Genomic DNA, 27886 nt, shown 5'->3' with positions numbered 1-27886 from the left:
TTTAAAATCGATTTAAACTGATTAAAATATGCATCGATTAGAAAAAAAACAAATCGAATAATCGATTTGAGTCGTATCAAGTGTCGTATTTATTAACTGGGACATCTCAGCACTCACAAACCCTAAACAGCAACACACAACAAAAGACATAACAAATCTTAGGTCATTAGAATTAGGGGTGTCAAATTAGTGCATTAATTGCGACCAATTAATTACAGTTATAGTTAGAGCATTATTTGTTTTTAATCGCATTAATCTAATTTTTAATCTCTAACTTAATTGTTTCTGTATGATGATGAGATCCGTTTTGATGCGTGAGGCTTGTGCTTGAGTTGTCGGGGGTGTAAAAAACAATGGTCAATGTCACACCCTGAAGTGGACACTGATTGGCTGCCATTGTGTTTGGCATAACATGGTAGGCTCCTGTTGTATGTAGGTGGGAGGGCAAGTACAGGAGCAGAGAGAAGACGTGAAAATGGAGGACCATGTAAGAGTTGTTGGTCCGATGAATGTTAAATTTAAAAAAAACGCCCTGACGGTACTATTGATAAAGACAGAGTGATATGTGTTCTTTATAAGAAGGTCAAGGCTACCACATGTGCCCTGCGACTGGCTGGCGACCAGTTCGGGGTGTGGTCTGCCTTCGCCCGTTGACGGCTGGGATAGGCTCCAGCAACTTCCCGCGACCCTATATATAGGATAAGCGGTTTGGAAGATGACATGACATGACATGGCTACCACATAACGCAAAGCAACCATCTGCAACTCAAGCCACAGCTAGTGAGCAACGAAGACACGAATGTAGCAAGCCATTTCAAAGCTCTGAGAGTAGGCTGTGTATAATCTTGTTTTCCCCAGGCTTGTACAAGGTGATGTACGGTCTTAAGGTCATTGTCAGCTTGAACTTGGATCCATCTCATTTTCGTCGCTGTCATGTGAAAAACACTTATCTCAATTTGTTTTCATTTTCTTATTTTTACATGAATCATGTTTCCGCGTTACAGACATCGCATTAAAGTGAAAAAAAAAAAAAGTTAAAAAAATTGGAGATAAGTGTTTTTCACCGAACAGCGCCAATATACATATACAGCAGTGCCTTAAAGAAAGCCCATCGTTCTGTTCTCTTTATATCCCAGGACATGGAGCCCTAACCCTAATCCAGAGAGGCTGAGGCAGAAATTGAAGAGAAGACCATGAGCGTCTACATAACTCGAGCAGAGGCTCATGATTCTGATGATGCAGGTGATGGACGATGTTGCTGATGTTGGTGTTGTGCTGGAAGGTGTGGAAGTCCTCCATAACCTGCAGAGTGAAAATAAGTGACTCCATGAATAAGATTGTTAATGAGGAGAATGGCTTCGCCCCCTAACGTTCTATCCTTGTTCGGTCGGAGTCACTGGAGGAACCGATTACAAACTCTCCATTGGAAATCATTGTACTTTCGTTGCTTATAACATCCAAAAACGGTGATCAATTGGCACCAAAATGTATGTGGACATCCTTACTAATGACCACTTCAACATATCAAAAGGATTAACCTCTCCGTGGCTGATTTATATGAGAATGAGGAAATGTGGAAGTGAGCAGCGCTACATAGATTTATGCTGGGATGAGCGCACACTGCTTCTTTGCTCCTACCAGCCCGACCAGAGCAGCAATGATTCAGAATGGTTCAGTTGTATTCCAGGCAATTTCCAAGTTTCAATCCTGGACTCCTATCTCACCATCGACCTGGCCGTCGAAATTCCGTCACTTGAGCATACGCTCCACTTCACTTCCTCACTCACTCGGCAGTCGGCTCAGAAAACAATCCCCCACATGTGTCACTTTCTCCTCAACCAGCGGACAATCCCTTCCGCATTTAAGCAAGTGGATTGAACGCGCTACTCATGTGACCGCATGACAAACACGGAAGTAACCAGCGGAAAACAGAGATCTTAATACGAAGAGAAGAGTAACAGAAAGTACAAATACGAAGAGAATGTACAAACAGAACACAATACAGAAAGTACAACTGGGCTACACTTAGATACACTAAAAATAACAAAATCAAACGATTTGAACGTTTTTAACATTATTTTATCCATAAAATTTGGTTACGGTTCAAAATCGCTTAATCGAGCAGCTCTACCCCCGGTGTTCGATGAGGTCTTACCTCACTCTGACGCTCTCGCGGCTGCAAGCGGTGCCAGACAACGCACGCGACTGCTTGGGAGGCAACCCCGCGACATGAAGGCGCAGGCTCATGATCACCTCCACACGCTGCACGGACAGTAAGGAACTAATGTTGTTGAGCTAACGCCTTTTGTTTTAACGACCTGAAGCTAGTTGCTGCTATTAGCTGTACTGTTATCCTACAGTTAACTGGGGAGGGAAGGGTGGGGTGATAAAGATCCATGCTTGCCTGAGTGCTTGCCCACTGCCAGTCGCCGTCTGCCTCCCGAGAGTTGACTCGAGTTTAGCGGCACTAAATGTCTGAAATATAACCAGTCGGGGTTTGTGTGCGCATTCATGCTCTTGTCCGCTTCAGCCTGTGTAAATAGAGAAGCGATCGCCACGGTATTTTTGATTTTGTGGAGGTGATCATGATGAGATCACGTTTTATGTCAATAAATCCAAACTATTGTGCAGAACACTTTTATACTTTCACAGATTGAAGTGGACAAGAGTAGTAATGTGCATTTGCATTTTGGTGGCGATCGGTCACTGTTTTAGACAACAGAACTGACAAAGTGAGCAATATTACCATGCTTGCCTCTCTCCCGTGACGTGACAGCTGAGACTGAAAACATAACATAAGCCACGCCCCAAAAAGGGGCGAGGCATTTTGTCGTAAATCTAATCAAAAAAAGCCCTTAAATCACTACAGTCTTTTGAGGGGGGAATTTCAGTACTGATGTCATTTTTACATACAAACCTATTATATAAGTGCCAATGTTAAGCTCATCTAAGTGTCTCTTTAACATTAAAGAACGTTGAAAGTGGTCTGTAAGGATGTGTTCTGTCCTATAAATTGTCCAATTTTCAGCAGTAAAAAGTTTGTATTTTTTTTATAATGAATTTGATAACATTATTATTTTTACATGTAGAACTAACACCTATAAAACAGCATTTTGCCACTTGCTGTCGACTGAAAATGACATTACATGTTGAGGGCATGAAAAATAATGACGTGATCAAAATCATTCACTTCAATGTTAATAAATCTGTTGAATCAAAAAGGTGGTCTGATTGTCCTAATGCATTATTAAGAGTGTACGGAATGATGCATTTTGATTAATTTGGTTTCTTACATAAGCATAAATAACATCAACTTCAAATATATTCTATTTATCTTGTGTAGTTAACCTGATTGTTATGCAATTCAAACGATATACTATACTTTAATATACTTTATATGTTTTAAATAAATACGGTTATTATTATTTAGAGTAATTATGCTTGATTAATGCTAAACATAAACATAACGAATTATTTCAAATAAAAAGGCTTTAACACTAATGAATATGTATCACGTCAGGTTTATTTGGTAGGTTTGTGTTAAAATTATCGATCAAAATAAAAAAGTAAACGGGAATTTGTTATGTAATAAAATTACCGGTGCATAAATCTTAAAAGTTAGGCTTGAATATTTCTGTGAGGCCGTTGTGCTGCTATGACTGCTCCTCCTGACTAGGCATCTTCCTACATCTGCACTCGTCCCACTAGCTCAACTGAGAATATGCAGTCTTCTGATTAGCAGAGCGAGCAAAGGTGGCCTCAGAGTTTTTCAATACTAAACCAAAACGTTAGGTGGCAGCAGAGACCACAGAAAATATCCTCCATAATCCATGAAGGTAGGTTTTATATGCAGTAGTGTCAAGTAATGAAGTAAAAATACTTCACCTTAAGAAGAAATTTGGCGTATCTATATTTTAGTGGAGTACTTATTTTTTAGCTTACTTTTCACTTCTACTCCTTACATTTTTATACAAAAATATCTGTACTTTCTACTCCTACGCACACAAGAGCCTCATTACTACTTCTTTTTGGATTATGTTCTTTCCAGTTTATCATTGTTCAAAACACCAATCTGGATAATTAGTACTAGGATAGATGGAGTGATTTTGATTGCGGTTGGATGAGAAATATAAACATATAACATTCCGACACTCTCACAGTGATTTACAAGTACAGTGGTTGAATGGGACTTCATGCCCTGAGGGGGTCTGTATCATTTTTACTGGCACAAAGCAACTTTGAGGCGGATGGGATCAACCCTGGCACACAAAAAAATACAAATGTCCTGAATTGCTTTACGGCATACTCACTTCCTCCTTTCGCTATAAGGACTGCTCAGGAGTGCACGACACTACGCGCTGGCACGCATGGGAAATGTGGTTGATTTTTGTCAAAACACTACCGCTTTTGTCCATATGGCGCCGCCATAATCAACAAAAACTGACATATGACACAGTGTTGCTTTCATTTATTAAACACGCTAAAATCAGCCAAGCAAGCAATTATATATTATTTGTATGTTCTAGTTATTTTGAAAAACTGTTACACAACAGCTTTCTGTTAAAGGTGATAAGTCAGTTGTTTAGGATTATTTTTATAGTTGTGTCCAAACTCGGTCCTCAAGGGCCAGTGTCTTGCCTGTTTTCCATCTGTCCCTGCTGCAACACACCTGATTAAAATGATCAGCTCATCAGCAAGCTGAAGAAGCTTCATAACGATCATGATCTTTTGAATCAGGTGTGTTGCAGCAGGGAAAGATGAAAAACAGGGAGGAAAGCAGCCCTTGAGGACTAGAACTGGACATGTCTGGCCTAGATAGATCAACTGTGACCGACACCACAGCCGCCTGTTGGCACGTCACGTTGGGAAAAAAATGACAAAAATACACAGTAAAAATTACCATTAAGTACTTTCTGCGAACGTGAGATGGAATCCCCCTCTATACCATTGTCGGCGGTAGTTACTATTCCTCATGGTTAGAAAAAGCCAACTGGAAAGCTATAACAATATATTATTCGCTCACGATGAACTCGAGAGACATGTCATGGCTTACATCTGTGGCCCTTACACATCCCAAGTTTGGACACACACTTACTAATAAAGGTTAGTACTGACGCGCCATTGAAGTTGGATTTTCTTTTTTTGCATCATTACAATACTGAACTACCGGTAGTCATCATTTCTTCCACTCCATGAAATACAAGTTAAAGCTCAGTGGTACAAATGGCACTAAAATGTATATGCCTTGCGCGCTAATGGGCATATATGCATCTGAAACAGGTAGCCTTCAACCTAACATTTTAACAGAGATAGGTACAATACCTTATTTTGCAGATCCATCCTCCGTGCGCGACCAGAGCACATGTCCGTCATTGTCATAAGAATAATCATCCTCCGACCCCGTCCGTCCTCGTCCTTTTAAAGCGCTTCTGTCCTTACATTCCGTCAGTCCATCCCACCTGCCGCCCAAACGAAAAAGCATCCATGCATTACACGGTGGGCGAGATGCTAAAGGCAGAGGTTTCATAATTGATAAACATTATTTAAAACTCCTTGGCTGGATAATTTCCTATTCACATCCACTTACCAGTGTACAGTTTGAAGTCAGTATGGGAACAGTGCATACAATTATTCATGATGAATTGAACATGCAAAAAATTTGCGCTAAGTTTGTCCCAAGGCAAAAGGCCGACGTTCTTCAAATCGTGTCTGCGGCATTTCCACCAATGCTCCGCCCCCTCTGTGCTGATACCTACGCTCCGCCCCTGAACACTATTAACTTTATATTTGACTTTAATTTAATCCCACTTGAAACACTACGTGGACATTTATTGTGATAGTAATAATTCAGCCACGGTTCGGATCGATTCATTTTTTATGCACGGTTATGACGTGACATCATCGTTAGTGATGTCTCCATGAAATGAGATATTAAAGCCTCGCCTCATAATTTCCCCCCAAATACTGTATTTATTTCTCGCTCCTACCTAATCGCTTCACTGTATAAATGCCCCAACACGCTGGACCACATTTACTTCCGTAAACAATACGTCATGAGTGGTCGTCTCTTCTTCTGCGCATGCGGGTCACTTTGGCGACGCATGTGTTCATACAGCAGACAAGACCGACGTCGCATTTATAATGTAATATGAAATCAGATTTTTTCATAAGATCAGAATTGAGCATTAATACCTGCGGTGTGAACCTAGCCTAAGTGTACCGTGTTTCAACCAGGATATGTGACAAATATCTTAGATTGTACTCGGTAGCAACACATTATCATTATGGCTACCAACGCATTAACATTATCATTACTAGGCTGCTTTTCGTTTGCTACATTTACTGTTCGATCAAGTTGTTTGTTGGGATATATCTACAAATTGTCACGGTACCCAAATGGTTGGGCCGTTCACCCATGGTTGGGGAACATTGATCTGGACTACAGCAAACACTGTAGAGCATTTTCACGAGTAGGTCAGGGAGGAAAAAACTCGACTCAACACCCCACACCACACGATAATCCCCTCTTCTGACACCCGAGAATCTGACCTTTGCTGACTTGCTCAAACGCTGAAATTTAAATCTGAATTGTGTCACTTGCAGAATGTAGTGTAAAGCCAACAAAGAATATACATACACAGATATGTTGCCTACATTTTCTACTTCAAGTACAGTAATAAGAGTAGACGTGAACTCAACCCTCCCCCAATATCATGGCACAGTATCACTTTGTGCAACATGATATCCGGAGTTCCTGCTGCCTGACTGGATGCATTGTGGACTTCCTCGGCAACAGGCTGATCATCATGTCCTTTTAAACTGCAGATTGTGTTTGTACATAGCTTGGTAACTGTCTGAATTACTTCCAAATAGGGCAAGGATCTGGGCAAGGTCTTGCAGAGAGGTATACATGATGAACTGCGGGAGAAAAATGGTAAAAGGAAACAACTATTGTTCATGGTAATTAACACTTCGTTATCTAAATGTAGACACACTCTGTTACCAACTAAGTGACTATATGTAGTATATTTTTGGAACATTTGCACAAAAAAACTGGTTGGTTTTGTCTGTGTGCCATGCGATCGACTGGTGACGAGTCAAGCATTAACCATCCGTCAGTACGTTTACACATGTGAAAAACAATGAACTACTGTATTGCAACCACCCATCCATGTTCTTTTGCTTATTCGGGATCTGATCACGGGGCCAGCATCTAAAAGAGGGAACCCCAAACTTCCATCAGCCTAGTCACTTTATCTGGGGGGGATCCCGGGGAACTCCCACACTCCCAAAAAGAATTCATTAGATGAACATGATTCTCTGTTGGTACAGAAATTCCATCTAAAAAAAAAAAATGTACAATCACTTTTCATCATGGTATTAGAAGAGTCTACTACTATGTCTACTTACGTATAATAGATTTTAGTAGGTCTAACGAGATCTTGATATTTTCTTTTACAGAGCTGGGCATCGCCTAACCGCTATTACGTTCTGTACTGCATATTTAATCAACCACGTGGTCCCGGTCAATGCCTCATCGGAGACAGCCAATCAGCGTCGAGAACGTAATCTTCACGTCACAAGCAGGCGCCGCACGAGCAAACACGCCGCCGAAAAAATATCAAACAATAACAACAGACACACACACACGCACAGCATGGTGATCAGTGAAATAAAATTGCGTCTACCAAAACTATTCGGTAGTGACGTTTTATGATAGTTGTGGACAATACTCAACAATGCTAGGCACAACGTGGCTACCACAGACAGTTTTGAGCATGTGTACAGAGATAGAAAACAGTACATTTAGCATTAAATTAAAAAATGCTCATTTTATTGCCAAAATGAGGTGTTCGGTAGTGACGGTCCTTAAAACCACATGCTGATTTTCAGACTATGGAGGGTACATAACTTAATAATGCTGCCAACTAATTACTCGCCATGTGCCCAGTGCTGAACATGATGGTAATGTCTATTACTGGTGAAATTTCTGGGGATGTGGCTAAAACCAAGCCCTGCCTACAAACAAATACTCTTTGCGTTTCGGTGGTGACATAAAAAGTTGGGACAGGTTTTTTTTACATAAAAACTTCTAATTTGAAAAAAGTCTAGAAAATCAATGTAAATCTTTCACCAAGGTACACAACACTGTTTTATTTTTTATTTTTTCCTTACTCGGTCACGTGTCAGGAGTGCGGCACGTGTGTGTGACGTGGTACAGGTTAAATCCAAGTGCATGTGTGTGTGTGTGTGTGTGTCAGTTGTTTTTGTTGTTTTCATTTGGTGGCGTGTTTGCTCATGCGGCGCCTGCGTGTGACGTGAAAATTATATTATCGACGCTGACTGGCTGTCACCAACGAAGGACGGGCTGGGACCACGTGGGCCGATTAAATATGCAGAACAGAAACTCTGGGACGGAGGGATGATTCCCAGCTCTGATTATATACATATTTTTTCAAAACTGCACCGCTGCTTGCGCAGGCATTATATAGGTATTTGGGTATAGTGTAGTTGCCGTAGTTGGTGATCAAGGATGGCCGATCTTCTGCGCTTGCGTGACTTACATCGTGCAGGGGTCACAGATAGTGTGTTGACAGTTGCTCGGGGCTCAGGTCACAACCAATCATGGCTCAGCTTCAGAAAACAGGTGAGCCGGGAATGGTTGTGACCTGAGTCCTGAGCACCTGTGATGTCATTTTCAGTCGACAGCAAGTGACAAAATGGCCGCCCACGAGAACAGCTAAAATGCTGCTTAACTCATTTTGTCTGATCCCCAAGTGGTAAAAAATAAATGGGACATCTTGAAATAAAAATACAGACCTTATTCAGCAAAAATAGCAGTTTGAGAAGCAGCAATTACATATTAGATGAACAAAATTATGCACAATTTAAATTTCATTAACAGAAAATATCCCATCATTTTTTTATCTTAACAGAATTCCACAGGATTGCTGCCATGGATAGGATTCCCTTAATAAAGTCCATGGTGTCTTCAGTCTGTTGATGAGACATCATTTGGAGTGATCTCAGGGTTGCACATCACTAGCCTGGAAATCCAGACTCATCGCTCGAGCGCATTTCCGAGGCAGGCAAAACCTGTGCAAACAGATGAGGTGGAATGAACCAGTCAATGAATTGACAACTGATTTAATGCTGAATGATGTAAACAATCGTCTCTCTAGCACCATTTTGAATGAGGATGGAGAGTGCCGTTGAGCACAAAGGATACGTCACAGAAAATTTTTAAAATGTACTGGACGCCTCATTTTGAACCGGGGCCCAGCCGCGGTGGTGAGAGGCTTTCCAGAACAACTTTTTTAGTGGGGGTGGCTTGCCAGGCTAGCATATCTCCACTCTGCACCTCATCATCCAGGGGCCATCTACACTGTCATGTCACTAAGAATCAGAGCCGCACTTGCACCCTTGTGCCCTCCACTTACGTGTTCCCGCGTGTAGGCTGTCCCAATTCTGTGAAGTGGCCTGTCGCCCCGCCCTCTTTGCGCCCTTGCTCCGCACTTCGGCGAAGTCCGCATCCATGGCCCCAAAACCAAAGCATATTACCCACAATTCATTGCGGATTTGGCCAAAATAGCGGGAAATGACGACATTCACTGGAATTTCTGTAGCTGTGCCGAAGAAAATGTCTCTTCAAGTGTAAGTATCCAATTATTACAAAGTTTATCATATTTATATGTGCAATTTCAATCTGTGTTTTGAATTTGCCGTTTACCTATGTATTTAGCAGCCGTACTTAGCAACCTTATACGCATGCGCTGCATATTGTGCAGGAGCCACAAATACTCCAAATAATGGAGCCATAGCTCACATCGGCTGAAAGACAGCGACCGAGTTTTACTTCACTACTACTTTACTGACGTTTTAATATAATTTGAAACAGTAAAAGTGCCAAAACAACCCGCGTCGCCATGCTCGCTGACGCAGGGGCATTGGTCAATGATGTCACCCGAAGTGTACCAATTCTGCAATTTTTGTACACTTGTGGGTTTTCGTCCGTCTCTCTATTCATCCCTAACCGTCTCAGTACCAACTGAACATTGTTGGGTTCTTTGACCACTGCATGTTCTCTTCTACGGTGCCGCCTTCATCAATTGCCTGCACAACGCTTTTCATGTGCTTCCCAGTAGTCACATTGCGCATGCATATTCTGCCCTCAAGTCAGCTATTCACTGACGGACAGAAACACGCAGTCTGTCTTGTGTGTGTAATCTGAGATAGCAATTATGTTTTGTTAACTAAGTGTTAACATTTAGTACCTTATCCCTTTGCTTGCGAAGTATGTCCTTGTGTGGGACATCTTTAGACGGTAAAAATGTCTACATTTAAACGACCCGGAAGTCTTTGTTTCCTCTTAAAATAACCTTGCGTTATTTTGCAATAATTATTTTCAGAGCTGGGCAATCCGTCCCGGGGCCGGAACAGTTGGACCCTCCAGCCCATTTTTGGGGTGGGGGGGTGTCAGCATGACAAATTTTTAAAAAGGGCTGGACTAAGCATGGCCGGAAGTGGATTTTAGTCCGGCCCACTAATCGGCCCTCATGCGTGTGACATGCCCGCGAGGCAGCCAAATTTGATCTCAGCCTTCTCGGTGAAAGGCTTCTTTTTAGGCTACTTTTTACTACCGCATCAGCGCGAGCAACAACTGCCGCATTGATTGACATGACCTACGCATTGTGCTGTTGGGGACAGGTCTGCAACACATGCCACGCACACATCAGGAATCGTTGCTCTGATCGGTCCATTATGTCCCATGTTGCAATGACATGCAGTTTCCCACAGAGGAGAGGATGCACCACGCAGCTCATTGCTGCTGCAAAGCAAACTAGTTTGGCAGCGGCATGGGTGTAATGTCAGGTATGTGTGTGTAACGAAGCTACTCACCCACGTTCCCCCTTAGCCGCCACCTTCAAGACCGTTTTCGCAATAAAATTAAATGCATTGTCTAGTCATCTCAATCCCTTCATGGTTGGCGCAGGCACGATATCCATTGTTTTCACTGTCTTTTCTGGTTCGAAATTAACTTCCATCTGAAACTCATTTATTTGGAATTTTCACTTCTCATTCTGTTTCGTTACAACATGATGGATGGATGTGCACTACTGATGGGAAGCATAATATATGTCCCATTGAACAACATTTAGCACAGGCTTCTGAGGAGCTTCAGTAGGTGTGGCCTCTTTCGACTGCAGAGTCTGGGTCTGGAGGAGGATGCAGACCATGATTTGGGACACAGTAACATTCCGTTCAGCTATCATTGTGCCGGGAGCAGGAGTCGCATGTCAATTATTGGTGTGACCGCCATTTCTGATCTCTGATCATTGGCTTTTGTCAAGGATCTGTATAAGGCTTAAAACATCCCAGTTCTTCCACTGTAGTACACTGACTAGACCTGTCAGCCATTGGGGATGCCTGTGATGCTCTGGATCGGTGGATAAGAAAGCATGTTCTAGTTCCTGCCAATATCAAGCAACTTTGTATAGCCATTCCATTCCATGCCACAATCAACAACCTGAACAAGTGGAGATGGGCTGCACTGCATGAGGCAAATGGTGGCCACACCAGATACTAATGCACACACACCCACCCACCCACACGCGCACACACACACAGGGCGGGGCAGGGGGAGATTAGGCCTGAACTGACCTGTTGACATGCTGACACAAAAACTTGACTCAAATTACAGGTAAACAAAACAAAACAAAACAAAACAACAGTGAGACACTATATGAGTGTTATTTGAACACATCTTATATAAATGTCTATTCATCCTGTTCCTTTCCCACATGGACCATTGTTGTTTTTTTCCCTTATTTTACAATGGAGTAGTTTTAGGTCTAACCTGTATTCAACACAATGCAAGCCTTGTCATCCTGACCTACTTTGATGGGAAATGTGTACATGTGTTTTTGTGTGTGCGAGTGTGTGTGTGTGTTACGGGGACGCGTGTGTGCGCATGTGTGTAGATTTGCAGCAGAATGTGGGCTTGGCTGAATGCTGTTGAATTATACAGTAACTTGATCTAAGTGAATCAATGGTTATCTTAGCTAACCATACTGTACATGAGCCCAGCTGTTCCATTCCAACACCTGTCTACCCTACAACTGTCCCCATACAATTGCACTGCTCCCATACAGTTCAAAATAACAACAGTAGAGACTTCCATCAAGGCCAAACTGAAAAGAGCAAAAAATGTACAGTGTGTTGTGTTCATGTATTAGAATATTTGATTTTGTTTTGTTGCCGGATTAAACAAAAACTATGTAACCCACAGCATTGGGACACAGGCCCAGGCAGAATCCATTAAATATAAATCTACAGATCCAGAATTTTGTTTGTTTGACCTTGACAGATGCACTATAAGTGGAGCTCTGACCTGACTGCAATCCCCCAAAACTCAATAGTTTCTTTCACAGTTCTTGCTATCATTCGGCTCCAACTTTGAGAGCAATGAGATGTAAAAAAAAAAAAAAGAAAACACTGCAAATTTTGAGTGTTAATTCAACACCATATGGTGTTCATTTTAACAAGTGCATGCATCCACACTACCCGGATTTACAAAAGTGTTAAATGTCCGACACCCGGTAGTGTGATACTGATACAGCAACATAATGTAGTGTTCACGGTCCGGTAATAATGACATTAGTGAGTGTCCATGCCGACACTATACAGTGTGTGTGTGTGTGATGGGGGACCATCTCTCACTACCTTAAAGTGGGAGTCAACCAAAACATGGTAAGGCAAACAGGAAACGACCAATCACAAATCACTTGTTTTCTGAAGCTGAGCCATGATTGGTCGTTATTTCAGTCGAAAGAAGTGCCAAAAGGGCCGCCCCCTGAGATGGTTAGAAACGGGTGGAATTTGCTGTTTAACTCATAATCCACAAACCCAATATTAATCAGAATGCGTTGTTTCAACCAGTGGGCCTGCATGGAACATATTCTTGTTAAGAACATTTTTGGGTTGAATTCCCCTTTTTGATGTTGGACTACAACAAAACCAAACTCCTTCCTGGTTTTGATACATTAAAATGACAGGTTTTTGAATAAAGCATTACCGCCTATGTACAGGATCAATTCAGGGTGTGTCCACGCCAGGCGGAATGGCATCTGTTTCCTCTCAAGTATTGATCTGACTGCTGGGGGATTGAGTTTTAAACGCTGCAGTCCTCTGACAAATGCTGAGTCAGAGGAAGCAGCCTACCACCAGTTTAACAGAGCAGTGTTGAGACATATTCTTTACTGAAGGATACTGACTGATGAGATTCATCCTGCAATTGTTCATTCATGTAAAAAGATTTCATTCTTGTAAACTTGAACAGACATGCATTAAGCATGCATGCTAAACCGTTGTGGTCCAAAATAGTACATAGATCTGTCACTTTTTGGGAGACAACAAAAATATATTAGTTATGGTAAAAATAAAAAATAAATGCATACAATACATAGAAACATCTGTGCTTTTGGAGCTCAAACACAAGGTCAGAATACACCTTGCCTTGTTATTATGCCTACTCCTCTGAGTAGTAATTACAATTTTCAGAGATTATTTCTCTTGATGAGACAGAATTTGAATATAAGGTTAAAGTTTCTTTAAACGGGTGGGGTCAAAGGCCAGATCTATACATGCACATGCTACGAGAAAGTCAACCAAAAAACAGTTGTCACAGTTGTGAATTTTGTGTAGTTTAGTTGCTGCCGTTATGTGGTTTGTACTGGAAAAAGACCGAAAAACTTCCACTTATTGTTCATAATTCAGTATCGCTTAGAAGTAGTTCCATAAAAATGAACACTTTGAATCCAACAGTATTTCAGTGTGTATTTCAGTGAACACACTAATTGTTTGCTGTGTTGAGAATCTAATGCTCTCAAAAGGTTCAGCCTGTTAATAGCTCATCTAATCTGGTTTAATTAGACAATCCGACCAACCAAGTCAATGAAGTGCAACTAGTGATGCCCCCAGGCTTTGCGAAAAGTCAAACTTCAAAATCACTTAATATGCATCTATTTTGGTGTGCGTGTGTGTGCACATTTTTAAAAAAAGATGCAGTCTCATGGTCTATTATTTCTCCCTGCTCCACCTGCATAAATATTTATAGACTTTTAACAGCAGTATGAGGTCACTGCTAATGCAAGCTATCAGAAAGCAGTGGCTCTTGTGTTTCTCCAATGTTGACTTCCATTATGCAAAATTTGCAATCTTGAAAAGAGAAAACTATTACATATTATTCATAATAACTGACAAAGAAGTTTGAAAAGAGGACACTATTATAGGTTATTCATAATAGTAACTCACATAGAAGTAATTGCTAGAATCTCAACTCATCCTCTCTGTGACATTGTCATGTAGAACATAGAGGTCATTGTGTGTCACATTAGAGACATCAGAAATGAGGAGCGTGACCAACATACCGTACATGACAGGTGGTGTTGATGTAAAAACACGGTCACTGAGGCTGAAATATATACAGCATTTTTTTAAATATTATACAGTCCTATATGCAGTGTGTCAATCACAGTTAATTCAAATCAATACTTCACAACCGATCACCCAGTGGAAAATGCATGGCATGCATACTGTTGTACATGCTGTACAGTCTATGGAAAATGTATGCTCTTTTAATGCATAGAATTCTTCCAGCCCAGTGTGGAAAGATTTGTCGTCATGGCGACAACAACCTGAGAGAAATGCACTCCCATCCCCCCTCAGTCTTTGGAAACATGCCCATAGCATCATTAAGTAGCAAAGTAAATGCCGCATGTTCTTGCATCCAATCAAATTAACCATTTGAAATGAAATCTGGATCGTGACATTGTTTAACAAAACTGCTGTTTATTATAGTCTTTCCTCCAGACATGCTGTAGTTGACCCAGCTGTTTCTAATTTTGTTTATTTCTCAAGTTATATAAATTAGTTTATTTGTTAAATGATACAATATCAAGCAGAGGGAGACAGCCCACACTTTAAAATATATATATATCATGTGTATTTTCCGTTTTCTTCAATTTCGCCATCTCATCATGGATGAAGTCGCCTGACTTCTCCACAGCGGCCAGTTAAACACGTTGGGAAAGAACGTTTGTCAGAGATCTGACCAATGGCGTAAAGCCTAGGTTAATTTCTATTGGTTTCTCCTCTTGTCTGTCAAGATTTTATTGAGGATGGTCCAATCATCCATTGACTAGCGGACTAAAGGGCGGGCCATTGTCTTATAAAGCAGAGTGTTCAGCCATTGTACGCGCACTTCCAACAAGCCAAAGAACGCAAGAGACGAGCTGTTGCTAAATTTGACAAAATGAGGGAAATTGTGCATCTTCAGGCTGGCCAATGTGGAAACCAGATTGGTGCTAAGGTTAGTGAACATTTGCTTTTGTTGAAGGCTCGAATTCGTTTTTTCAAGTGCTGTTGAAACCCCTTTTCTTCCCCTGTAGTCGTTGCTTTGTGCCTGTTGGTGTCCTAGAAACCACACCCTAGGATTAGCAACGTGTCCTACTTAAGACTAGTTCTGTATAACGGTAACTGTAGTTAACCTCAAACTTGGCATGCGTTTTTAAATGTACTCATTTAGTCAATCACTATTTCGAGGGTATATTTTTTTCCCTCCCCCCCAAAAAAAATTATTTAAAAAAAATATTTTTTATTTTTCTAATGCCGTCGAATAGTGCAATTGTAATAGTGGCTATTGATTATTGAATGAATTCATGACGATGTTAACGTTTTACGTCGACTGTATAACACTTTCCCTGCTAAAATGGGGGGGGGGGGAATAGAATATTAAACTTTACTTTCTGCAGTACCCACATTAGGTTTTTATTCGATTAATGTGACTGAACGTCCGGTACATGTATAATTTTTCGCTTGTAAAATCATTATTTGCCCGCATTTGTTCTCGAAACTCGATGAGGCCTACACCGCATTGCGTCTCGGGCTGAGCCCGGCATTTGCTGGGAGTGGGCTGTAAGGGCGGTTGATGACGTAAGAGGCCTTTTTCAAAATGGGGTCTCGGCCAATAAGGGCTCAGGGCGCGCGCGCGTAATGCTCCACGGCGGGAATTGCAAGTTAAGAGCTGTTTAATTTATTTTGTTTTTAACGTTTTCGCATATAGTAAATGAATTCAAATACTTAATTGATTAATTGTGCGTGTGTACACATTTAAATTGTACAACCAAGTTTCTTTTATTGGACAATGTAGGCCATTAACTATTTGTTTTCCATATTTCTTTTTTGTTTGTTTTAAAGTTTTGGGAGGTGATCAGTGATGAGCATGGCATTGACCCAACTGGCACTTACCATGGTGACAGTGACCTGCAACTGGACAGGATCAATGTCTACTACAATGAAGCTTCAGGTAATATCAAATTATCTTGTAATGAATTACTTTATGGCCACTAAATGTGTACTGTTTTTCTAGGAGGAAAATACGTTCCTCGGGCTGTACTGGTTGACCTGGAGCCAGGCACAATGGACTCTGTGAGGTCCGGACCTTTTGGTCAGGTCTTCAGACCAGACAACTTTGTCTTTGGTACGATGTTATTTTTTTAATGCTGACTTTATTTTCATATGGTTGCTATGGATGTCAGTCATTGATGTGAAGCTCAATTTCCACCCCCATACAGGCCAGAGTGGTGCTGGTAACAACTGGGCTAAGGGTCATTACACAGAGGGTGCCGAGCTGGTGGATTCTGTTTTAGATGTAGTGAGGAAGGAGGCTGAGAGCTGCGACTGTCTCCAGGGTTTCCAGCTCACACACTCTCTGGGTGGCGGTACTGGCTCCGGAATGGGCACTCTGCTCATCAGCAAAATCCGTGAAGAGTACCCAGACCGAATCATGAACACCTTCAGCGTGGTGCCTTCTCCTAAAGTATCCGACACAGTGGTTGAGCCCTACAATGCTACGCTGTCTGTCCACCAGCTAGTAGAAAACACAGACGAGACCTACTGCATCGACAATGAGGCGCTATACGATATCTGCTTCCGCACCCTCAAGCTCACCACTCCCTCCTACGGCGACCTCAACCACCTGGTCTCGGCCACCATGAGCGGCGTCACCACCTGCCTCAGGTTCCCCGGACAGCTCAATGCTGACCTGCGCAAACTGGCTGTCAACATGGTGCCCTTCCCCCGTCTGCACTTCTTCATGCCAGGCTTCGCACCCCTCACAAGCAGAGGCAGCCAACAGTACAGGTCCCTCACTGTGCCTGAGCTCACCCAGCAGATGTTTGATGCCAAAAACATGATGGCCGCCTGCGACCCACGCCATGGCCGCTACTTGACTGTGGCTGCCATCTTCCGTGGCCGCATGTCCATGAAGGAGGTGGATGAGCAGATGCTCAACGTGCAGAACAAGAACAGCAGCTACTTCGTTGAATGGATCCCCAACAACGTCAAGACCGCAGTGTGTGACATTCCTCCTCGAGGTCTCAAGATGGCCGCCACATTCATTGGCAACAGCACAGCCATCCAAGAGCTGTTCAAGCGCATCTCTGAGCAGTTTACAGCCATGTTCAGGCGCAAAGCTTTCCTCCACTGGTACACGGGCGAGGGCATGGATGAGATGGAATTCACAGAGGCAGAGAGCAACATGAACGACCTGGTGTCAGAATACCAGCAGTATCAGGATGCTACTGCTGAGGAAGAGGGAGAATTTGGTGAGGATGAGGAAGAGGAGATGGCTTAATCCCCCCCCCCTACATTTGTTAAAAGATCAATTTCCAGTTCCTACTGTTCAAAGTCTGTTCCAGTTTTCAGTGTTCTGTCTGCTGTTAATAAAGATTCCTGTGCGTACTCAAAATTGTACTTTTTGCATTTGTTGAAATCATTTCATTTAAATTAGTAGTGGTCCACCCACCCCAACCCAAATAAGGTGTGGCTGCTATACATATGTTGTGCTTCTTACCAAAGTAAGCAAACTAAGCGATGAATTAATGCCAAAGCAAACTCCTAACTTGCAGCATACATGCGTATGAATTGCTGCATGTCCTACCAGGTGAAAAAGTACATTCAAGATGGGAGATTGGTACATGACTGATGCATACCAATTTAATCATACTGGTTCGGCCTTGGTCGCTAGGTGGCGGTGTTAATCAAATGCCTGAACAATACTATTGCACTAAAAAAACACTGCAGTAACTACACTATATGACGAGCTCTGGTAAAGAATAACTTTATAACCATCAATTGTATGACTTGCTTTGTTACATTCCGTGCTTTGCTGGCTTGGTTTTTGTTTATTTCAGGATGGCCATGACAATTTTATGAAAATTCATTACAAGTTCAAACCAGCCTAATAAATTTCATGTCACTGGCATATTCTCGTGAGATGTCAGACCAGAGCTGTATGAAAAGTCTGCAATCAGACGGGTATTGTTTGACAAAATGTTGATTGCTTGTAGTTTAGAGTGGTGTGGTCGAACTGCAGTGCATCATGACCGGGTCCGTGTCTCGTTAAGTAATTCGATCACCATTTGAAAACAGTATTAAAACTAGAAAACGATTGGTTTATAATTTGATTTTCGTTTTAAAACGTAAACACCAAAATTGAAATACATCTTAATTTTGTGTATCTGGATCGCGTAAGGAAAAGTCCAAAACTGATTCTTTTTTCTTCTATTTCTATATTTTTGTCACAATGTCGCCAGAGGGCGGCGACAGCGAGGCGCCTAAACTTGCACGGGGCTCAATTATGAGGCTTCTGTCGTTGTTTTAATGAAACAACAATAATAATAAAATAAAGGGAAATAGTGCTAAAACTATAAATACAACTTCTGTGAAAATGAATGAAACTAAATACATTGGTTTTTATTCGTGTTTCAACAGATTTAAAACAACTTTACGAACAAACTTGAATATTAATAACTTAGGGAAGAGGCGTACTTTGAACAATTGAACTGTATTGATACCACCAATACAGTTTTTATAGTCGCGGCTGAGAATTGGGAGGGGGTAAATATTTTCTTCTTCCTAAAGAAACAGATAACAGAAAATAACTGTGCAGCAAGGGACACTTGATTGGGCTGAACATTGACACTTATATAATAGGTCTGTATATGAAACATTTGTCAGCACTAAAATTCACTTTTCAGAATCGGAATCTGGGGTGATTTAAAAGCTTTTTCGTGATGACTAAAGCCGCAGATTGGCACTCCCCCTTTTGGTGCGTATAGTTTGAGGGTTTTTTTCCGCATCTCAAGCTGTCTATTATGGAGGACCAAAGCTGCCAAAATAAAAATAAAAGTGAAAATAAAACCAAATATATAAAATATGTATAATTGAAATAAATAAAATAACATATACATTGATATTTAACTAGATTTATAGATTTAATTTTGTATTTATTTCCACATTTATTTAGCTATTTTTTATTTTTAATAATAATATATCTTTTTTTGGGGTATTTTATTTTGTTGTATATATTTTATGTTGTTATTATTTCTATATATTTTGTAAAAAAATGTTTTTTCAATTTTATTTTGAAACTGCCAGAGCTGTGCAGTCCATCCTGGAGACACGTATGGACACCCATTTTTGGGGCGGAGGACGGGACTTGACACGTTTGAAAAAACAGGGCTGACAAGCAAGGGCGGAAGTTTATTTTAGTCCAGCCCACTAATCGGCCCTCATGCGTGTGACGTGGTTGCGAGGCGGTCAAAGTTCATTTCAACCTACTCGGCGAAAGTCTTCTTTAGGTTTCTTTTATACTCCCGCGTCGGCGCGAGTTACAACTGACGCATTGCATCACGTGACCGACGCATTGTGCTGTGAGACGGGTCTGCAACACATTCCGCGCACACGTCAGAAATTAGTGCTGCATATACGATGCCGTGCGCATTCTCTCGTGATCGGTCCGTTATGTCACATGTTGCGAAGACGTACAGTTTCCCCCGGCTCGGCCCAGCAATTTATTTGTTGCCACGGAGGAGAGGATCCACCACAAAGCTCGTTGCTGTTGCGAAGCAAACTAGTTTGGCAGCGGCGTGGGTGTTATGTCACATATGTGTGCGTAAAGAAGCTACACACGCACGTACTACCTTCACCGCCACCTTTTGCAATACAATTAATTGCATCGTCTAGTCATCTAGGTCCCTTTGTTGTAGCAGGCACGAGATCTATTGTTGTCGCTGTCTTTTTGATCGTTGCTCGTCAGTAAAAACGCAGACCGAAATTGGCCACAAAAGGAATTCCGTGGGAATTCCGCCCTGCGCTGTGCTTGCCAATAGCAGTAGCGACCCCCCCCCCCCCACACCGACTTGGAATGAAACTAACACATTTTCAAAACAACGAGTGTGGGTTGTGCGCGAGTATAAAGGCAAACTGCGAACAGCACTGTCGCGGGGATGTACTCGACTCGCGGATGCCGCCCGCGGGAGTATAAAGAAGCCTGAAATGGGCAAACGACAAGAATTTCCTCTGAACGTTTCAAACGTGCAACTACTTACCCAACTGCGCGTGCGTATTTGTTCATAGCCCTCAAAAGTTGTTCTACCTTTTCTGGAGGCCGTGGTATGGCGGGTTAAAATTCAAGGTCGAGTTCATGCACTTGTTCTGGTGTCTTCCCAACTAAAACAACCAACACGGCAGGACAGGAACAAACACTTAAAGTGGAAGTCACCCCAAACATATTTTTTTCTCAAGAAAATGTTCTATGCAGGCCCACTAGTTGAAACAAGGCATTCTGATAAATATTGTGTTTGTGGAATACGAGTTAATCCACCCGTTTTTAGCCATCTCAAGGGGCAGCCATTTTGTCACTTCTGTCGACTGGTCACTCAGGTAACGACCAATCACGGCTGACCTGTTTTCTAAAGCTGAGCCGTGATTGGTCATTAGATGAGCCCTGAGCAGTTGTGATGTCATTTTCAGTCGATATCAGAATGCCGTGTTTCAACTAGTGGGCCTGAGCATGTTAGAAAAATAAATACAAAATGATATATGCAATCCCCAAATTAATATACAAAAATCAAAATATCAATTGGCAACTAAATCATATGTTACACATGCATTGGGAGCCCCGGCGGGAACGCTGTGCACTGCAGAGCTAAAGGTCAAACCACCACCGTATCCATCACGGAGCTGCAGTATGCAGATGACAACGCTCTTGTAGCAATCTCAGAAGAGGACCTTCAGTGCATCCTGTCTGCCTTTGCTAAAGCATACAAACAGCTCAGTCTGGCCATCAATATAAAAAAGACGCAAGTACTCCACCAAACTAAAGCACACTTTCCATGCTCCCAGACATCTCTGTTGACAACATCGGACTGAAAAATGTGGACCACTTCCCATACCTTGGTAGCCTCATCTCATCAAAAGCTGTCATCGATGATGAAATACACCATCGCCTCAGTAGTGCCAGTAGGGCTTTCTCAAGGCTAAGGAGGAGAGTCTTTGAAGAACAGCAATCTCCAGGTGACTAAAAAAAATCCTGGACTATAAACAGTGGTGCTCCCCACTCATATGGATCAGAGGCCTGGACCACGTACAACAGGCACTTAAACGCACTTGAGGCACACCATCAAAGATTCCATCTTAAAATCCTTAGGATCAGCCGGGAGAACAGACGCACCAACACCAGTGTCTTGGAGGAAGCAAATATTCCCACCATCACTGCCACCATTGCCCAAAACCAGCTGAGGTGGAATGGCCATGTTGTCCGAATGCCTGACTCCATCCATCCATCCATTATCTGTACCGCTTATCCTCACAAGGGTCGCGGGGCGTGCTGGAGCCTATCCCAGCTGTCTTTGGGCAGTAGGCGGGGGACACCCTGAATTGGTTGCCAGCCAATCGCAGGGCACACAGAGACAAACATCCGCACTCACAATCACACTTAGGGGCAATTTAGAGTGTCCCTATCCCAGCTGTCTTTGGGCAGTAGGCGGGGGACACCCTGAATTGGTTGCCAGCCAATCGCAGGGCACACAGAGACAAACATCCGCACTCACAATCACACCTAGGGGCAATTTAGAGTGTCCAATCAACTTACCATGCATGTTTTTGGAATGTGGGAGGAAACCGGAGTACCCGGAGAAAACCCACGCAGGCACGGGGAGAACATGCAAACTCCACACAGGGAGGCCGGAGCCGGGATCGAACCCACGACCTCTGAACTGTGAAGCGGACGTGCTAACCAGTCGACCACCGTGCCGCCCGAATGCCTGACTCTCACCTCCCAAAACAAGTTCTCTTCTCGCAGCTTGCTGAAGAGAAGCAGACTCCTGGAGGCCAGAAAAAGGGGTTTAAGGACAACATAAAAACAAACCTGAAGAAGTGCCACATTGACATAAAAACCCGGGAAGACATGGCTGCCGACAGGTCGACCTGGAGAAACATCGTACGTGAGGGTGCTGAATAATACAACGCTGACCTCCATCGTGCTGCACAAGACAAACGCAGACTCAGGAAGGAGAGAGCGACCACCAAACAGGACCAACACCAAACCCAGCACTACTACTTTCTCCTGTCCACATTGCAGCAGAATAATCAGGTCCAGAATTGGCCTCTATGCCCACCTAAAGACCCACAAGGACCAATGGGAGAGGACAGTCATACTCGTCTACGAGTGGCCGCCCATGATGATGATTTACTTCCCAGTTTCCTTTCAGTCCGGCTCGGGTCATTGTTGTGTCTAGCGGTGTCCTGTCCTGTCTTGTTTTGTTTTGTGTATCATTTGTCTTGGGTTCATGTCTTGCTGCCCAATTCACATCAAGCCATGCTGCCCAAGCCACGTCAAGTCGTGCTAACCAAGCCGTGTGACCCAAGGCACGTCCGGCCTTGCAGATTTCTGTACTTTTCATTAAAATCACCTGAACCCTCCTCCTGTCTCACTGTCCTGCATTTGTCCTCCCACGCCACTTCAGTCAAACCGCAAGAGGTAGAGCCACTGAATTATTGTTTTTCAGTCCATATGAGCCATTCTGCCGAATTGGTTGAAATTGCTGTCCCACAATGAAAATCTGTCATGTCATGTCATCTTCCAAACCGCTTATCCCATATAGGGTCACGGGGAGTTGCTGGAGCCTATCCCAGCCGTCAATGGGCGAAGGCAGACTACACCCCGAACTGGTCGCCAGCCAGTCGCAGGGCACACATAGACACTGTCACTGAGCGGGAATCGATCCCACGCTGCCCGCACACAACTCAGGCGTGTGTACCACTACACTATCAGGGACTACAATGAAAATCAAATTTTAAAAAACAACGAAGTGTTCAGACCATGCATATTTAGTCATATCTTGTTATGGTCCATTTTACCACAAGGCATAATTGAGATACCATTAAAAAATGATCTATTTTACCACAAGGCATAATTGAGATACCATTAAACTGAATGTATAAAAAGTCATCTTTTATATGTCACTTCCTATTGGGAGGTGGCTGTCCCAATCTCTAACTCCTAAATTTCAATTCATGAAAAAAAAACGTAGAAAATTGTTGCCAATTTTAAAAAATACTTTACTTTAATAGAATATTTTGGTTTGCTTTTAATGGTTAAAGATTTACATTGATTTTGTATATTTTTTTCAAATTAGAACTTTCTTTGTAAAAAAAACCTGTCCCAACTTTTCATGTCACTACCGGAACGCAAAGATTAGCCACATCCCCAGAAATTTCACCCATAAGAGACATTAAATTCATGTTCATCACTGGCCACATGGCGAGTAATTAGTTAGCAGCATTATTAAGTTATGTGCCCTCCAAAGTCTGAAAATCAGCATATGGTTTTTAGGACCATCACTACCGAACACCTCATTTCAGCAATAAAATGAGCACTTTTGATTTTAATGCTAAATGTACTGTTTTCTATCTTCGTACACATACTGTGTGCGGTAGCCACATTGTGCCTAGCATTGTTGAGTATTGTCAAAAACTATCATAAAACGTCACTACCAAAACGGTCACTACCGAATCGTTTCGGTAGTGACATAATGGTTTCGGTAGTGACAATATGGTGTTTATTCTTTAATAAAGTAAGTTTTAAGTAATTTAATACATAGATACATATGTCATACATAGAGCTTTCTGATTTTAACTATATTGCATTCCATATTTTATCTTAATTTGAAGGGAAAAATAAAACCGATACAGTCACTACCGAAACATACAGAAAGGTTTCGGTTGTGACATAATGGTTTCGGTAGTGACAATATGATGTTTATTTTTGAATAAAATAAGTTTTAAATAATATAATACATAGATAGATATGTCATACATAGATCTTTCTGATTTTAACAATATTCTATTTCATATTTTATCTTGATTTGAAGGGAAAAACACCAAAATGCCAAAAAGCCTAGCAGAGACAGCGTACAGGCCAAGGGTTAGAATGCCCCAGTGAAATCCGAAGAATATTTAATAAAGGAAAGAGAAAGAAATAAGAGATGGAAGGAAGAAGGAAAGCTGAAGTTTACCAATGAATTATCAGAGAATTAGCAGAGAGCAAAGGAAAGTCAGAAGAGCATGGAGCAAAAGACAAGACCACCGGATGTCTCTCAAAAAACAGAGAGATTGGGAACATAAATACAAGGAAATTTATGTTTCAAAATGTTTGTCATTCCAAAATTTTCATTTGGAAGGTGAAACCACAGTTTTTCAATGATGAAGAGCCCTGTGATGGACAGGTGACCGGTCCAGTGTGTAACCCTGCTTTTGCCCTAAGTCAGCTGCGATCAACTCCAACCCCCCGCGACCCTGAGTACAGCACAAAGCACTAGAAAATGGAAAAAATAATGTTTCATTAGTTATAAAACACGTTAAAAGTCAATATAGCAAAACTAGTTAAGTGATTACAATGCTACCCTTACACAAAGCATTACTGCAACAGCAGCAACACTACCGAAATTTTGCAGTCACTACCGAAAAAAATGATGTTTTAACAAAAATAAAAAGTATTGAATTATCAACCAACAATATTTGATAATGATTGTTTAAGGGTATGTTTGTTTTAATTAATGATGACTTTTGAAGTCAATATGATCAACTTTCTACATTTTACAATGAAAAATATCATATAAAGTTTGATTTATTTAGGAAAAACTAATATTAAATTCTGTTAAAAATTAATTTAGATTGATTTTGATGTCAAAAACATGCATATTAATTTATAAAAATACTCTGTAGAGGGGTTGAATGGAAAAAATATGAATCTGCTAGTAGAATTATTTTTATTCTTCTGTAAATTGTGTGTTTCGGTAGTGACACATTTTAGACAGGCAAGATATTTGGGAAAAGCTGGAAATTACTATTTAAAAATTGACTGTACTTTTACTATATATGTGCCCCTTAGATATGGTGCAACATGAATACAATAAAAGTTTTTCTAACATTTTCCAACTCTGAATTTGAACCAATTCAGTAGAATGGCCCATATAAGAAGTTGGGTGATTGAGAAGTGCTGTCCACGTTTACAGGTTTCATGAAACAAAGTGATATGTAGGAAGTGGCAAAACTACTGATTTGTTTACATGATTGTTGTTATCTGCACTTGACTTTGTGTCTTTACAGTATGGTAGCTTTGCAGTCCTGTGAAAAACACGTATGTACAATTTTGGAATTTTAAAAAAATGTTCACATTAATGGAATGTCTGTAATGCGAGACCCCCATTAACGTAAAAATAATTAAATTGAACAAAATGGACATACGTAATTGTTCATCCAACACATTTGTGGCAGAATTATGTTGTCGTGGTGAACTCTTACCAAACTGCAAATCAAAATATTGAATAACTATATACATATATACTATATACGTACCTCTCTAATTGTAGTAGGCAGTTTATAAACTGTCTTTCATATTAATTAATTTGCCTTTACCTCAGCACGTATTCTATAATGCATAACAGATCTGACATTGTCTGTTGTAATAAAGATTAATTGTTGAATAATACATAATAGAAAGTACCTTGAAAAAAAATGCAACTCATATCGCCGCAATTATTTTGGAAAAGAAATTGCAATTTGATTATTTTCCATAATCGTTCAGCCCTAGTAGATGTAGACAAACGTGTCCTTTTGATAATGATCCCGTGGATGAAGGTGCAGCATTACGCAGAGAATTCGTCGGGAGTTCAGACCGGGCAGTGATGTTTTAGCATTGGATTTTAAATAGACTATACATCTACTTAAAAAAATGTACCTGGGTCCAGATTATTTTATTTTGTGCAATTTGATGAAATATAAATGAGTAAATTCAACCATTGGTATACCCCCATTATGCCGAGGTCTTAACTGTTTGGACATTGTTTTTATACTTCATTAGCTGTTATGTGTGCTCCTCCCCCGCGAGATTGCACCTAAATGAAATAAATTAATAGGCGGAAGTTCGTAGTTTTCCTGTTATATTATTGTGACTGATCGCAAAGGACTTGAAACTTCCGCATACATTGATCCGAGCAGCAATGTTCTCCCACGCCCCTCCCTCGTTGTCATGGTGACTCTGTGAATCGGGGCTCCATTCATGCTGTCTTTTCAGAGTTGTAGTTCACACGCTTAACTCCAGGCGAACGTTCGCCGAGTTGAGTAAACTGATTCAAATCAGCTGTTCCGGACCCTATCTCAGAGTAGATCAACATAGACTTCAGTATTACACTCAGAGTTTGATGAACTTGCTTTGTGAAACGGACCCCTGATCTAAATCCAATTGAAGGAGCTGAAACATGCCGCCTTGCGAAAGCACCCGTCAAAACTTGGACAACTAGTGTTTTGCTCATGGCCTGTTTCATCTTTTTTTTTTTTTTAATTCAATTGAACCACAACTGAAAAGCAACGTCTGGTTTTCATTGGTTAATTTTCCATGAAAGTTATATTTACAGTACTACTAGTACAGTGCTGTATTTTTAAATTTAATTTTAATGTTTTTTAGGATACTTAAAGCCCCATAATTAATTGCACCCCGTCCTTCTGTCGTGTTTCCGACGGGTGGCACGTGATGGCATGTATATGCGTCACGTTGTCGCCATCTTCTGGTCAATCTAACAAATATTGTCGGTTACAATTTCCGGTCATCCAAAACAAATATATAATAATCCAGAGATGGGAAGTCCGTGTCCACAAAGTAAAAACCCTGCCAGTGTTGGTTTTAACCACAGGTGCTTCTACTCAACCGACCGGTAGACGAGCTCAGTTGATTAGAAGCACCTGTGGCTCAAGACAAACTGTGGCAGGGTTTTTAGTTTCAGGACCTGAATTTCCCATCTCTGAATAATAAGGTCCTGAAAGAGTTTCCAATTTGACTCGCGTGGAGCAATCACTATTTAAAGAAATAAACATTTGAATAATATATTTGTAACGCTAGAAATGTTCAAACAGCTCTTGTAATAGATGGTGGTTAGGCTATAATGTTTTGGCAGATCGGACCACCAGTTATAATATCTTAATTAAACAACACCACGTACCATTGCCGTCTCCAGGTTCTCTACCTAAAGTTTAACTTAAAGTGGATCTATGAGGCTAGCTACTTTGATCTTTTCCCCTTTACTAAACTGACGTGTCACATCAGGGGACTCCACCACGACTTTGTGACACAGTTAAACAAAAAAAAAATACTCTTTGATATGATTCTACACTGACATATTAAATTATATGGTCGCTACTTTTGCTATTAAATTACTCTGACTTAGTGAAACCCTTAGTTAGACAGGACTTGGACACGTTTTGCAATGCAGTGCAACTTAAAAAAAAACGAAAGTGAAAAACAGGGGACTAAGTTTAATTCCTTTTGCTTTATTCTAGATTCTCCAAACGGGTCAATTTGGCCCGCAACATAATATAGGAGGGTTAAGCAGAATATGAGAGATCTCGCAACAGAATCACAATTCAAAATTCATTGACGACGTGCTCTCAGGTACAATGGAGACATTCTGCTGAAGATCTGGGT

At 41.4% G+C, this 27886-nt stretch overlaps 1 protein-coding gene and 1 long non-coding RNA gene across 3 annotated transcripts; one reads left to right on the top strand and one right to left on the bottom strand.

Annotated features, from left to right (window-relative positions):
* Positions 1-65: 65 nt before the first annotated feature.
* LOC147147942 (uncharacterized) lies at positions 66-27522 on the bottom strand. The gene is made up of 3 exons (XR_015086714.1): positions 27405-27522; positions 5323-9096; positions 66-1302 (listed from the first exon to the last, which is right to left on the bottom strand). It is a non-coding gene; the product is annotated as an uncharacterized LOC147147942 (long non-coding RNA).
* Positions 15221-17809, top strand: LOC147147943 (tubulin beta-1 chain). 2 transcript variants are annotated; one of them, XM_086029753.1, is made up of 4 exons: positions 15221-15370; positions 16258-16366; positions 16430-16540; positions 16635-17809. In XM_086029753.1, the coding sequence occupies exons 1-4, from the start codon at positions 15314-15316 to the stop codon at positions 17693-17695; spliced, it is 1338 nt and encodes a 445-aa protein (XP_085885879.1). In that variant the 5' UTR covers positions 15221-15313; the 3' UTR covers positions 17696-17809. The 2 variants fall into 2 exon arrangements, with proteins under 2 accessions (XP_085885879.1, XP_085885880.1); XM_086029754.1 differs by lacking the exons at positions 15221-15370; positions 16430-16540 and having other exon boundaries at positions 16310-16366; positions 16751-17809.
* Positions 27523-27886: the final 364 nt, after the last annotated feature.

Source organism: Filicampus tigris, chromosome 5 (assembly GCF_054856515.1).
Source record: "Filicampus tigris isolate MCC_2025a chromosome 5, RoL_Ftig_1.0, whole genome shotgun sequence".
Taxonomy (NCBI): Eukaryota; Metazoa; Chordata; class Actinopteri; order Syngnathiformes; family Syngnathidae; genus Filicampus; species Filicampus tigris.
This window is presented reverse-complemented; position numbering and strand designations above follow the sequence as displayed.

Bases quoted from the DNA above. Each gene is read 5' to 3' on its own strand.
- LOC147147943 (XM_086029753.1), top strand. From the start codon at position 15,314: ATGAGGGAAATTGTGCATCTTCAGGCTGGCCAATGTGGAAACCAGATT. The intron at 15,371-16,257 runs GTTAGTGAACAT...TTTGTTTTAAAG, and splicing joins GAAACCAGATTGGTGCTAAG to TTTTGGGAGGTGATCAGTGA. The intron at 16,541-16,634 runs GTACGATGTTAT...ACCCCCATACAG, and splicing joins ACCAGACAACTTTGTCTTTG to GCCAGAGTGGTGCTGGTAAC.